General features: G+C 44.1%; 1 protein-coding gene across 2 annotated transcripts; it reads left to right on the plus strand.

Moving 5' to 3' along the window:
- Positions 1 to 1,240: 1,240 nt before the first annotated feature.
- Positions 1,241 to 11,233, plus strand: SERPINB12 (serpin family B member 12). 2 transcript variants are annotated; one of them, XM_042910732.1, is made up of 7 exons: positions 1,241 to 1,408; positions 4,186 to 4,320; positions 5,087 to 5,227; positions 6,776 to 6,893; positions 8,818 to 8,960; positions 9,936 to 10,103; positions 10,829 to 11,233. In XM_042910732.1, exons 1-7 carry the CDS (start codon positions 1,241 to 1,243, stop codon positions 11,231 to 11,233), a joined length of 1,278 nt encoding a protein of 425 aa, XP_042766666.1. The 2 variants fall into 2 exon arrangements, with proteins under 2 accessions (XP_042766666.1, XP_042766667.1); XM_042910733.1 differs by having other exon boundaries at positions 4,186 to 4,266; positions 5,093 to 5,227.
- Positions 11,234 to 14,385: the final 3,152 nt, after the last annotated feature.

Raw genomic sequence — 14,385 nt, forward strand, 5'->3', positions numbered from 1 at the left:
GCACTGTCAGTGTAGAGCCCAATGTAGGGCTTGATCTCATGAACTGTGAGATCATGGTATGATCCGAAATCAGGAGTTGGATGCTTAACCGACTGAGCCACCCAGGTGCTCCTATGTAAGATTTTCTTGATACTTCTAGAATAGATTATTGTGGGGGGCAAGGAATCTGTCCTCAAGGAGTCACTTCCTTATGTTGGTTCTCTATCACCTGTGGTTCAGCGTAGAATTTCTAAACTCCCAACATCTTTCAAAATCAATGATATCTTGAACAATATCAATGACTGACAGGGGCACCTCAAGTCCTACAGGCTGCATGTGGAGTGAGTCAGAAGGATGTGAGGTGACCAAGGACATGGCCCATGACAATTTGCTGGGCATTCCTCAATCCTAGCATGCTGAGGGGAGAGCACAGGCAGAAGACTGAAGCAGAACCGGGAACAGCCTGTGGAGAAGGAGGTGGAATGAAGTTTTCTTGATTGCAAACTTGACTTTGAGGACACGGTTGCCTGTAAATTTGTCTTACCTGAATAAAGGAAGTTCTACCACAAAGTGGGTAGAATTGTGTCCCCCAAAGATTGGTTTAAGTCCTTATCACTGGTACCTGTGAATGTACTCTTCTTGGGAAACAGGGTCTTTGCAAATGTAATCAAGTTAAGATGAGGTCATACTGGGTTAGTGTGGGCCCTCATCCAATGACTGGTGTCCTTACAAGAAAGGGGACATTTAGACTCACACAAAAGACACAGGGAAGAACACTGTATGAAGTTGGAAGCGGAGATAAGTGATACCTCTATAAACCAAGGAACACTGAGGGTTACTGGCAACCACTAGAAGTTGGGAGAGAGGCAGGAAACCTTTTTCCTGACAGCCTCCAGAATGAAGTGATGCTCCCAACACCTTGATTTTGGATGTCTGGTCTCCAGAATGAAGACAGGATAAATTCCTGTTGTTTAAGCCACCTGGTTTGTGATAATTTGTTATGGTAGCTCTAGGAAACTAATTCGCACCCCTAAATGAAAACAGACTTCTTTCTGTATCAATAGCAGTATGGACATCAATATCTATGTACCAGGATGACGGTGACCTTAGTTTTCTGGTTTTTAATAACATATTGAATCATTGTATATTACTGTATCACGTGTATTTAAAATGAGAACTGTTTATTTGTTTTCCTCTAATCATCATGTTCTCTTTCTCTGTTTTGTTTTGTCTTTGGTTTTAGACTATCGTCAATTTCAGGATGGATTCTCTGGTTGCAGCAAACACCAAATTTGGCTTTGATCTTTTCCAGGAGATAAGCAAAGATGATCACCATAAAAACTTCTTCTTCTGTCCTCTGAGCCTCTCGGCTGCCCTTGGCATGGTCCGCTTGGGAGCCAGAAGTGACAGCGCACAGCAGATAGACCAGGTGTGGATCAGTATCTCTAGGTCCACTCCCAGGGTCATACCCTAGTTCCTCCTTGGCAAGCCAAGCTGTTCCCGAGCCTGGGGCTTGAGGGGGGAGCCTGGTCTGCCCCGGAGCTTTCATTTACACCCCGCCTTGCTTTCTCTTCAAGGCCCAATTAAACCTCTGCCTCCGGTATGACACTTCTCCAGCCTCCACAGTCTGATAGCCGTTCTTATTCATCTTCTCCGTTTCTGTCTGTCTGCATGTCTGTCCCACTTTCTCTCCATAGTTATCCATACCGATACTGCTAGCAATATATATTTTTTTAAATTTAGAGGAAGAGAGAGAGAGAGAGAGAGAGAGACACCACGAACCGGGAAGGGATAGAGAGAGAGGGAGAGACAGAATCCCAAGCATGCTCTGTGCCATCAGCGTAGAGCCCAATGTGGGGCTCGAACTCACAAATGATGAGATCATAACCGGAGATCAAGAGTGGGACGAGCCACCCAAGTGCCCCACTGCTAGCAATATTTTTTAATGTATGTATGCGTTTTCTTTCTTTCCATAAATAAATATTTAGTAAGCCCCAGTTACATATCTGGTGGCTAAAGATCACAGCATCCTCCTTGACTCCTCTCTTTCTCTCTCACTTGTCATCAAATTCCAACAGGCTTTCCTCTCTATACACAACCAGAACGTAGGCACTCCCCACTGTCTCCCTGAGGTCTGACCACCACCATCCCTTATGGATACACTTCCTCATGGGCTTCCTTGTTTCTGCTGACGGTCTGTTCTCAACCCAGCTGCCAGAAGGATCCTTTGAAAACCTCAATCAGATCCTGTTTCTCATGTGCTCAAAACCCGGACTTCTGACTTCACTAATGATAGAAGCCGGAGTCCTTACAGTGGCCCATGAAGGTCTGGTACCTGAATCCAGACAACCAGGTGACTCCCTCTCTCATCCTGTCCCTCCCCACTCCTCCAGCCACACTGTCATTCAGAGTCCTTGGGTAAGCCGTGCCTACTCATGTCTTAGGGCTTTTGCTCCGTTCCCTTTGCCTGCTGGCTCTCCTCCCCCCACTCCCTCACCCCAGATATCTGATCTATAATTTGCTTTCTCCTTCAAGTCTTTGATCAGAGTTTACCTTCTCAACCAGGCTTACCTTGCTTGACTAGACCAGCAGTCTAATGCTGCAGACTGGCCCCCAACCCTGTAAAATTCCCTCTTACCTTAGCTACTTTCCCCCTACTTGGCACTTCTCATCTTCTAACATACTGCATACAATAATCATTACTATGTGTATTATTTTTCATATGCTTCCCCCTCTAGAATATCATCTCCCAGATGGTGAAGGTCTTTATCCTAGAACAGTACTTGGCTTATAGTAGCCATCCAATATAAATTTGTAGAGTGAATGAATGAAAGTGACAAGAACAACTTCCCAGATAAACTTTAGGCTCCTGAGGTGGGTCTTATAACTTCCCTGGATCTAGCATCCAACACAGAGGTTATATGGGAACCCAGGCCCATACGGAGGAGCTGAATTCTTGGATTAAGGTAGAATGTGTCTGAGCTCATCCTGCTTTATGCGTTTACTTTGATTTGGAATATTATGCCATCAGCAAAACTCAGCTTTAGAGTGTGGTTGGCACCCTCCACGTTCAGTTTCAGATGTTCTTTCTCCAGGCCCTTGGGTTTCACCCTGCTCAGCAAAAGTGTCCTGGGCAGGGCAAGGCATGCATTTGTCTCCTGCCTTTCTGCACTGCTCTGGGTAACTTGTCTTTTGCTGTCCTCGCTTGCTTGATTGGTTGGAAGGTCTAGATCAGTGCTAACAAAAATATAATTCAAATCCCATATATAATTTAAAAAGTTTTAATAGCCATACTAAGAAAGTAAAAAGAAATAGGTGCAACTAACTTTAATAATGTATTTGATTTTATTTAACCCGATGCATCCAAAATATCTTATCAACATGCAATCAATTAAAACTTTAAATGAGATCTTTTACTTTTTTTTTTTCATGCTAAGTCTTCAAAAATCCAATGTGTATTTTACACTAACAGTCTGACTGGCTCAATAGCCACGTGTGGTCTCATGGATACCTCCAAATTCGTTTAGTTTGGTTACATTCATTCTTTTTTAAAAAAATTTTTAAATCTTTTAAAAGTTTATTTATTTATTTATTTTGAGAGAGAGATCAGGGGAGGGGCAGAGAGAGAAGCAGAGAGAGAGAATCCCAAGCAGGCTCCACACTGCCAGAGCAGAGCCCGATGTAGGGCTCAAACCCATGAACCTTGAGATCATGACCTGAGCTGAAATCAAGAGTTGGACACTTAACCAGCTGAATCACCCAGGCACCCCTCTTTTTTTTTTTTTTTTTTTGAAATTTTTGCTTATTTTGACAGACAGAGAGAGAGCACGATTGGTGGGGAGGGGGTGGGAGGGCAGAGAGAGACTCCCAAGAGGGCTCTGTGCTCTCAGCCCAGAGCCTGACATGGGGCTCAAACTCATGAACTGTGAGATCATGACCTGAGCCAAAATCGAGAGTTGGATGCTTAACTGACTGAGCCACCTGGGTGCCCCTGGTTACTTTCATTCTTAAATGCAGACCCAGGAGATAGCATGCAGTTTCCTTTCCTTCCATTCCACAGCCAAGTAAAACATCCACTATTCTTTAAACTATTGTTGTTTGACCACGTAATCATCGTCCCTGTGACACTGTAAAAATGTTGCTGAAGCTATTCAGACTTCCTGCTGTTCGTACTGTCTGAAAGACCCCGTAATCGCCATCATGCAGGTGCTACACTTCAATGAGTTTTCCCAGAGTGAAAGAAAGGAACCTGATCCCTGTCTGAAAAGGAAAAACCCAGAAGAACTCGCTGATGGCTCTCTGGAGGGGCAGAAGGAAACAAGGGGGTCTCTGACTCTGCAGGTGAGCCACCACAGACCCCTTCCCCTCTTCTTCTGAACCACTCATTCTGGCTGTGCTATATTTGGCAATGGTTTCTTATTCCCAAACATTACGTTGTGGCCATCATCGTCAGCAACAATAGCAATAACCCCGTATGACCTCCAGTTCCTTTCTGATTATGTATCTCAGATGTTGTTGGCTATCAGCCAGTTTTCTCAAGAGTAGGATCTGGTATCTTCTGCTCATGAGAAAGACGATTAGATCAGAACCCCATTACGCACCTAGTTGTACAGGCCACAGGTCCCCAGGATGGAGCATGGTTGAAGATGAAGGGAGGGAAGGGGCATGGATCCGCTGTGGGAGTCTTACCCTCTTTCTCCACTTTTGCCTCTTGTGTTTCATGCTGAAATCTCCTGACACGCAAAGCTTTTACTGGTTGTCTCACAGCAGGAGTGGGAAAGATATTCTCCAGGTTATCCATGCTCATACCTTAGAAAGTTTAAGAAGAGGGTGGAGAGAAGATGGTCTTTTTCTTGTATCTTTTTGAATATAAAGAAAAGTAATGTGCACTGATCTCAAGTGTAGTGTGCACTGCTGAGTCCCCAGATGTATTATTGTTCCTGGATGACCTTGATACAAGTGGGAGCCACGATCATCTCTTGGGACCACTTCCTGGCCTCTCTTCCTCTCAGATTGCTCCCCCACATGGTAACAAAGTGAAATGACGACGTGCCTTAGTGGCATTTCATCCCCCTGATGAAACCACATTTTTTTCTTCTTTTGTTAGGCTGAGTCTTCCAATGACGAGAGTGGACTGCTCAGTTGCTACTTTGGGCAGCTTCTCGCCAAGTTAGACAGGATCAGAGTTGATTACACCCTAAGCATTGCCAACAGGCTTTATGGAGAGCAGGAATTCCCCATCTGTCCGGTGAGTTTGGTATGGCTGGTGATTAAAACTATCATATAGCATACTAATTAAAAAAATCAGTGAGTAGCTGGATTACTCATCTGCCATCTGGAACACAGTCCTCTCTGACAGGAGGATGTGCCGTGGACTGGTGGGCTGTCTGGGGCCCACCTCTTTCTCTCCCACACCTTCCATTGCCCTCCTCCCAGTTTTCAACTTTAGAAGTTTATGAGGCCGGTGCTGGTGGGTGGAAAGAGGGTCATGTAACTAATAGCTTTTGGAACTTTTTGGTAATGGCCTTCCTTCTTGTGACTGTCTTTCCCCGTGAAGATGCCTAGTAGATACACTTGGTAGGTCTTCTTCCGGCCCCTCCCCAACCCCCACCAACACTTCTCTAAAATCACCTTTCATACCACGATCAGGACACCCCTCGATATAATTGTATGCACCTATCAGCAAAATGGTGTAGCAGAAGGAGACTGCATTTGGATCCAAAAAGGTGCTTGGCTTGTCTCCCTGGCTAAGCAGTGTGTATGTAGAGCAGCACGCCTCTGAGCCCTGGCTTCAATTTCCTCTGTCACCACTGGAAGGAGCCACAGACTTAGCAATAAACTTGAGGGGTGTGACCACAGGCAAATGTGTGATACAGTTGGCTAGGCTGGCCTCGTAAGGGGGCAGGCCGAGCACACTTTAGCCAAAATAAGTATGTTTTCTTACAATGGAAATGAGATTTTATATACTGATTTTTCTTTTAAACTAGCTGTATTGAGGTATAAATTCACATATCATATAATCTACCTATTAAAAATGTACACACCAGTGGTTTTGGTATATTACCTTATAACTTTTAAAAAATTGTGGTAAAATACAACATAAAAATTGCTATTTTAACCATTCTTAAAAAATATTTATTTTGAGAGAGAGAGAGAGAGCAGGAAGAGGCAGAGAGAGAGAGAGAGAGAGAGAAAGAATCTCAAGCATGCTCTGCACTGTCAGCACAGAGCCCCATGCGGGGTTCAAATTCACCAACCATGAGATCATGACCTGAGCCAAAATCAAGAATCAGATGCTTAACCGACTGAGCCACTCAGGCGTTCCTTAACCAGTTTTAAGTATACAATCCGGTAACCTTGATTACATTTACAATGTTGTGTAAGCATCACCTGATTTCCAAAATGCTTTTATCATCCCAGAAACTCTAACTAGTAAGTAAGGTTTTAATTCTTAAAAATAGAGGAATGTTATATAGTTAAGTCTCTCAAGTTACTTGATATTCATGTTGCAACATCTCCACAAATGGGATGTCCAAGGTAAAGGGTATCTGGTAGGAAAGGCTTGTGCCCTTGTAACTGTGGACTGCTTCATGAACAAGCACTCTATATCCTAAATTGTCACCACAATGAGTGAAATGCCACTGGCTAATTAAGAGTGGGGATAGCTAGAGACGACACACATCCTGTTTAAATGACTGGGCACATCTCTCTCATTAGGCTTCTCCTGACTGCCTCACTCCTGTTAGCACAGTTATCTGATTTCATTGCACTATTTCCCTTTATTTCAATTTAACAGGAATACTTAGATGGCGTGATTCAATTTTACCACACAACCATTGAAAGTGTTGATTTCCGGAAAGACACCGAAAAGTCCAGACAACAGATTAACTTTTGGGTTGAATCTCAGTGCCAAGGTAAGAAAGACCAAACACATTATGGCTGGTATTCCTTTCCATTTAAAAGGAGAAAAGTCAGCCTGGTTTCTCAGATGGCTAGTCTGTCAAGGCCAGATGCTCACAAACATGGGCCATGTTCAAAGCCCGTTTTGCAGGTACAAAGAGTCAAATGCTTAGATGCTATGTTACTTACTGATGCTTCTTTGCTCCATCATAAAAGGTAAAATCTTTTCAGGCAAGCACACGCCAGCAGGATGTTAACCGTTTCCATTTAAAAAAAAAGTTCAGTAGAAAGATTGTGAAGAGAATCTAGTTATTCAGAGGGAAATGGAAATGATAAAATCTCAATTTTTATCAACGCTTCACTAAGTACATAGGTGTTTTCTGGGTAAAGGGGGTTTAGAGCTAGTGATGAATAGTGAAACTATGGATTCAATGTAAAATGGAGTAAGTTAAAAAAAATTTTTTTTAAATGTTTATTTATTTTTGAGAGAGAGAGAGAGACAGAGTGAGAGCGAGGGAAGGGCAGAGAGAGAGGGAGACACACAATCAGAAGCAGGCTCCAGGCTCTGAGCTGTCAGCACAGAGCCCAAGGTGGGGCTGGAACTCACAAACCATGAGATCATGACCTGAGCTGAAGACTAACACTTAACCGACTGAGCCACCCAGGAGCCCCTGGAATAAGTTTTTAAAGTTTATTTATTTTGAAAGAGAGAGAGAGAGAGAGAGAGAGAGAGAGAGAGAGAATCCCAAGCAGACTTTGCACTGTCAGCACTAAGCCCAAACCCAACCAACCGTGAGATCATGGCTTGAGCCAAAATCAAGAGCCAGACGCTTAACTGACTGAGCCACCCAGGTGCCCCCAGAATAATTTTTTAATGTGAAAATCCCCTGTCCAGCCTTTTCTTGGGAGAAGCACCCAAACTCCAAAATTATTTCCCCTCACTTGGTCCACATGCCACAAAAATTCCCATTCCTTCAAGGTTCCACTCAGTTGCCAAGAGGAAAGTGTGTTCACTAAAAAAGTTCGTATTAAGGCATGACTATCTACTTTTTCCTGGTTAGCCAACTCTTCTGGAATATTGTAAGTGTAGGTGATGTCAACATAATCTATTATTATGGGGTTTAAGTGGAAGTCTTGCAGTAAAAAGCTCTACTCATCTTTAAGGACTCAGCATGCATTCAAATAACTGATGGTTTGGTACTTGGAGGTGGAAAGGGATGGGCACTGAAAATGGATGATTGCTTGACAGCCTGGGATGTTCCAGTCTGCCTCAGGGCTGTGTTACTGTGGAAGGAACCTAGAGCCAGAAGGCCCCACAACTGATCTCAGCTGACCTTGCTGATTTTTGGCTGTGTAGCCTCACCTCTCGCTGGCTGTGGTTTATTCCTCTATAAGAAGGGATAACAATACCCACTTCTTGTGGTTGACGTGGGATGGAATGAAACAGCACACGCGAAAGCCGCTATCAAATAGGTTTTATGTCCTGGTCTAGCACATTTACATGCATTTTTGTTTATATTTAAACATATACACTCTGCTGTGATGAGTGCTTAAGACAGGAAGTTTCCACAATAGTTCTGTTTCTCCAGGAGGTTATAATATAATCAGGTGGCAGGGTCTACTTTGAAAAGTAAATCATGGCATAGGAGAGCTGATGGCAAGTTCCAACCACAATGATTCAGTGAATTGAAGCAGACTCAGTGCTTTAGAATGGGTCCCTCCTTGGGTTGAGTGACAGTTCCTTCCCTATAACTCCCACCCTCACCTCTGCCCCCTCTGGGACGATGAATGGTGTAGTTTTCTTGGGTTCATTCTTGAATCAGACATGCTCTATCCTTGGGGATGTTAAGTGGCATTAAGAATAATCTGTCTATGTGAATCCCTCTGACATGATTCATATGCTGGATATTCTCTGGAACCTTTTTTTTTTTTTTTAAGGTAAAATCAAGGAACTCTTCAGCAAGGATACTATTAACAGCGCAACTGTGCTGGTTCTGGTGAATGCTGTTTACTTCAAGGCCAAATGGGAAAAATATTTTGACTGTGAAAACACAGTGGATGCACCCTTCTCTCTAAATGAGGTATGATATTAGAACACACGGTTTTCTATATATTCTGCTCATAATTGCCACTAAGAAATTATGATTTCAGTATGTACTCTCAACTTGAAAACTTCAAGTCTGTGGGTTGCAGCATACAATATAATAAGAATATTTTGTTATTAGCAAAAATCAGTACCTGAAATTGTTGAACATCTTGGTGCCAAGATGAGCATTTTCCACTCACTGCGCTGAGCATTTTCCACTCACTACTTCATTTGTTTCCCAAAAACGACATTATGAAAGTGGGTGTTATTATTTTTCTCATTCTAGGAGAAATGGGGGAGGGGGAAGAATGCAAGGGTTAGGTTACTTAGCTAAATTCATACATTAGCATTCACATCTGTGAGTATTTGTCTCAAAAACCCACGTTCCAAGCCACCAGACTGTAGAATGGAGTAAAGGGAAAGATCAGACTCCAGCCTGTCACCTGTTAGCAGGCACTGTACATCCTCATCTGTAGACTGATGACCCCGCACGTCCACAAGGTGTTTGGGATGGTGCCTTTCTGTCTGATGGAAGCCTATGGAACAAGTGTTGTTACTTAGCATTTAGATGGTTATCATTTAACCAAGGCTCCAACTGGGTGGGTCACGCAGGCCAGAAAGGGCAAGATGAGGCCAATAGACTGGGTGGTGCAGGCAGGGAAGGTAGAAAGCTGGTGGGGCTTGTTTCCACTGGCTGGACTGTAGGTAGATGCCTGGATAGACAGTTTACCAACAGGTGGGCTTGGCAGCTGAAAAGCCTATTAAAACCAAGGGGAAAAAAGTGTTGGTAAAGGAAGGGCTGACTGATCAGTGGGCAGAAGACTGTTTAGGTTGGATCACTGGTGTGGCTCAGAGCCTCTGGTGAAGACCCTTCTCATCGTAATGGAGCCCTGTTTTCAGGAGTGATGGGGCCGTGTGAGTCTGTGAGCTACTCTGGCAGTCCCGTGACTTGCCATCTTGTCCACTACAGAATGAAAAGAAGACCGTGAGGATGATGAATCAAAAGGGCCTATTTAGAATTGGCTTCATAGAGGAGCTGAGGGCACAGATCCTTGAAATAAGGTATACCAAGGGGGCGCTCAGCATGTTTGTCCTGCTGCCGGCTTTCTCTGAAGATAACTTAAAGGGCCTGGAAGAGGTAAGTCTTCACTTTCAAGTGTCTACGAAATATTTCATTGTAGATCTTTGGAGAGCGGCCCAAGTTACTATTTACTGTCCTGAGGAAGGATGGCACCTTGGCTCTCAGAGATATCAAAGAATATATAAGAATCTGAATTTGTGGAGATAGGTCTTCCTCTGGTGTTTAGAAAAGAACAAATATCAAAAAGGTTGGCTAAGACTTTCCTCTCCAATCTCACAGTCTTCTACAATTGTTCTCTGGACCTATGAATCCTTTTCTATGAATTACCTGACTTCTGGTCCGTTAATTCCTTTACATACATTATCTTGTTCAGTCCTTGCAAGAGCCTAACGGCATTATTTCTGTTTTATAGAAGAGGGGGTTGAACTTCACAATGTCAAGGCTTGGCACGCAACTTGGTCAACTGAGCTTTGCTGGGCTTCGGCACCCAGACACCAGTCTGTCAGACACCAGAGGACAGAAAGCTTACTGTGGGGAAAGGTTAGGGAGGGAGCAAGGGCCTTCGACACCAGAGGACAAAGAACTCAAATTGTCTTGTGACTTCTAAAGAGGAAAGAGACTTGCTTGGGGGAATTTAAATGAAACAGGAGTATTTTGAGGCTTAGGAAAGAACCTCGAAGATTGCTACTGGCTGTTGAAATAGACTCAAGCCCTTGAAGTAATTGGGGCATCCTTTGCAGGCTTATAATCTGACCCTGAACATTATCTTCTCCCTCTTGTAGCTTGAAAGGAACATCACCCATGAAAAAATAATGGTCTGGAGCAGCTCGGAAAATATGTCAGAAAAACCAGTAGCCGTCTCCTTCCCACAGTTCACCCTAGAAGACAGCTATGATCTGAATTCTACTCTACAGGGCATGGGCATCACGGATATCTTCGAGGAAAGGAAGGCTGATCTTACTGGCATCTCTCCAAGTCCCAATTTGTACCTGTCAAAAGTTGTCCATAAAACCTTTCTGGAGGTGGATGAAAATGGCACCCAGGCAGTAGCCGCCAGTGGTGCTGCCAGCATGGAAAGGTCCATACCATCCTGGGTGACGTTTAATGCCAATCACCCTTTTCTCTTTTTCATCAGACACAACAAAACCCAAACCATTCTCTTCTATGGCAGGGTCTGCTCTCCTTGAAAGGAGCATGCTGTCTAGTGCCTGGGACCTGGAAGAAAATGGCAGTATAGTCTTCCCCTGGCGCAATGTGTGCATTTGTGTTCTTGCTAATATCCAAAGCTGATGGAATCCTATCACAGCTCCATGCTCCCTTCCTCCAGCCACTGGCTCGTGTGTGTCCTGATCCTTCTTTCACCCTGTAGCTGACTTTTAACTATGTGCATTAGTATGAAAGGCCCTTGCTCCCTCCCTAACCTTTCTCCATGCTAAGCTTTCAAGCATATAATTCACCCTCTGTCATGGGCAGGTCAACATAATGGGGATGGTACTGACTAAGTTCCCTACCTCGTTATGAAGGAATTCTGAAAGTCCAAATCATTAGACCACTTCTAGGAGATGACAAACTCAGAAACCACTTTAACATGCGTGGCAAGAAGAAACGTTTAAGTGGAATGTGTTTTGGAAGCTCAGCTCTATTTCTATGGCTATTAAAACCATGGCCGGTCGCTGGGCAAGATTCCCTGCCTCTTTCTCGCCCATCTTCTACTGCATGGAAGATGCCCTGTGAGGTGCTTCTCATCTGGCAGAAAGTGGGGCCTGGGGTGGATTTAAGTGGGAGCTCAAGACAGAAGCCTGCCCTGACCAGCACTCATTCTGTGCGGGAGGATGGTGTTTGTTTTGTGAATCTGACGTTGACCCAGGAGAACCGCAGTGCATTTAAAAATTAGTCCCGGCTTTCCTTATTGAGTCTCCCAGGCCATTGTCATGAAGCACTGTCCTCTGTGTCTTCTTCACCCCCTTCCTCAGAGAATTCTCCTCTGTAGTTAACCCTAAATACTCAGCATGCAAGGTGGGGGAGGGGAGCACTGCCCTTACTGCTGACTGCTGGGCTCCCCGTCCCCCTATCTCTGTAGTCTGGCCACCTGGAAATAGAACTGTTTCCTCCTGGAGATCTCATGCCTGGTTACAACCTGAGAGCAGGCCTGGGTCTGGGAATGATGTATGTGGAAACCTTTGTCAGGAAGGCCCTTGGCTTCGTATCAGGCTCTAGTCTACTGAAAGCCTGATGCCTGAGTGTTCAAGGGTCCAGGACCCGGGACCTTAATCCCCTGATACGTCTGTGTGAATTCTTATTCTTGGCCTTAGCAGAATGCTCTGGAATGACCACTAACAACGCCTAACTCAAAGACCTGGACAGTCATTAGAGCTCCGTTTCCCTGCCCTGCCCTATGGCTCCCTCTTCCCAGTTGCCACTGTGTTGGATAAGTGTGGCTGTATCAGTTTTTGTAGGGGAAGGCAGGCTAACTTCGCCTGCTGTCATGCGGGCCCCCTCTCCCCACTTCTCATCTACATTAATGGTTTCTTTGTGCTGTGAACAACTAGTTCCATGTTCTCCATGCAGTCTTTTCATTGCCCAAGGTTGTCTGTGGTCTACAAATTCCTCACTGATTATGTGAGACAGTGTGTGGTGGCTCCCCCAAGTCCTTTCCACGGAACGCACGTCTCCTGGGTCAAGTTTATGTCAGATAATCTAATACAAAGTCTCTCCTGTGGTTCCTTTTGGGGTTGATGTTTTGATGACTCTGGGCCTGACCTGGTATCATTGCTGGATACTGAGTTGGATAACTACGGCCCCCATGAAGGTTTGGCACTGTCTGGCATTGCTTACGTTTTTATTCTTTCCCTTGATAAACACATCTTCTCATTTGTATTGGGGTTTCTCAGAATTTTAGTCACAAAGGGAAAATGTAACTATTTACAAAAATGAGAAAGAGTGAGATTCTTAAACTTTCCTGTAAATCAGTAAATATATTCTTTACTAATCTTCGATTGATTAAAATGTCTCTTCTTAGTAAATAAAGCACTTTGTCATTAGTTAAAATATGTGCAACATGTTATGTGCCAGCTGACTTTTTTAGTGACAGAGACCTAACTTGAAAATTTTTTCATCCAAAATATAGAAATACACAATCTACAGAACTAACAATTCATCTCAATTATGTAGGAAAGATGTATCTTGTGCCAGGAAATCTTTCCCACCTTTCCACCATGCTTACATATGAAGGCATACACAAAAGATGAAGGCTTACAACAGCTCTAAAACCTGGGAGTGACAGCCAATGGATCATCAAATTTGGAAGACATTTCTGCTGACTACAGGTTAAGAGCCGGATGGAAAGCCTAGTCAAGGGCTCCCTGTATCATGCCACCCATGTGTCAGTCTGCTTTGTTCCCTCCCACTACTGCCTCCCCTGGGGTTCAGAAACATAAGAGCTATGCCAATTTAAATTCCAGACATCCATCTCTACTTTGTCCTTGCTGCTGTCTCCTAGCCTCTGTTTTTCTTTCTTTCTTTCTTTTTTTTTTTAATGTTTATTTATTTTTGAAAGAGAGAGTGAAAGTGAGGGAGGGGCAGAGAGAGGGAGAGAGAGAGAGAGAGAGAATCTCAGGGAGGCTCTGCACTGTCAGCTCAGAGTCCAATGCCGGGCCCCATCTCATGACCATGAGATCATGACCTCAGCCAGAATCAAGAGTCCTATGTTTAACTGACTGAGCCACTCAGGCGTCCCTAGCCCCTGTCTTTCTTATCAGTTTTTTCCTTTCTGTAGCCATTTGAAGACTGAATGAAACTCCCCCAGTACAACTCATAGGAAGTGAGGACAGGTATTGGCACTTTCCCCCCAAGGCAGTTTAGTCTTCACAAGCAGAGTAGTTTTGGTGGGATAAAGACAGAAAGAACCCTGCTGGCAATGTTGTTGGGTTCATATATTTCATTTACCTCCTCCATTCAGAGTGTCAGAGAGTCAGATCATACAGGGAGGCAAGAGCTTTCTGACAGTCCAGTGAACTACAGTAGATGCAAGCCTATAAGAAACTGGGAATTATGTTAAAATCAGGAGCTCTTGACTCTTCACTCTTGCACCAGTGAGACTGACCCTTTAATATGGCAGCCAGAGGCAGAGAGAAAATGCAAGTCCGTGCTCTATAATTGATAGAAAACCAGCCAGAACCTGCAAATCGGGGACTGAGCTCCTCCATTTCTAGTTCAAGATTTCCTCCACCCAGCAATGTTGACAGGTAAAACAAATGAGGCCATGCAGATTCAAAAACAAATGATTCATCTACCCCGACTACAAACGTTCTGGGAAGAGAACCACGAATGTGTAGTACCC

The sequence above is a fragment of the Panthera leo genome, chromosome D3 (assembly GCF_018350215.1).
Source record: "Panthera leo isolate Ple1 chromosome D3, P.leo_Ple1_pat1.1, whole genome shotgun sequence".
NCBI lineage: Eukaryota > Metazoa > Chordata > Mammalia > Carnivora > Felidae > Panthera > Panthera leo.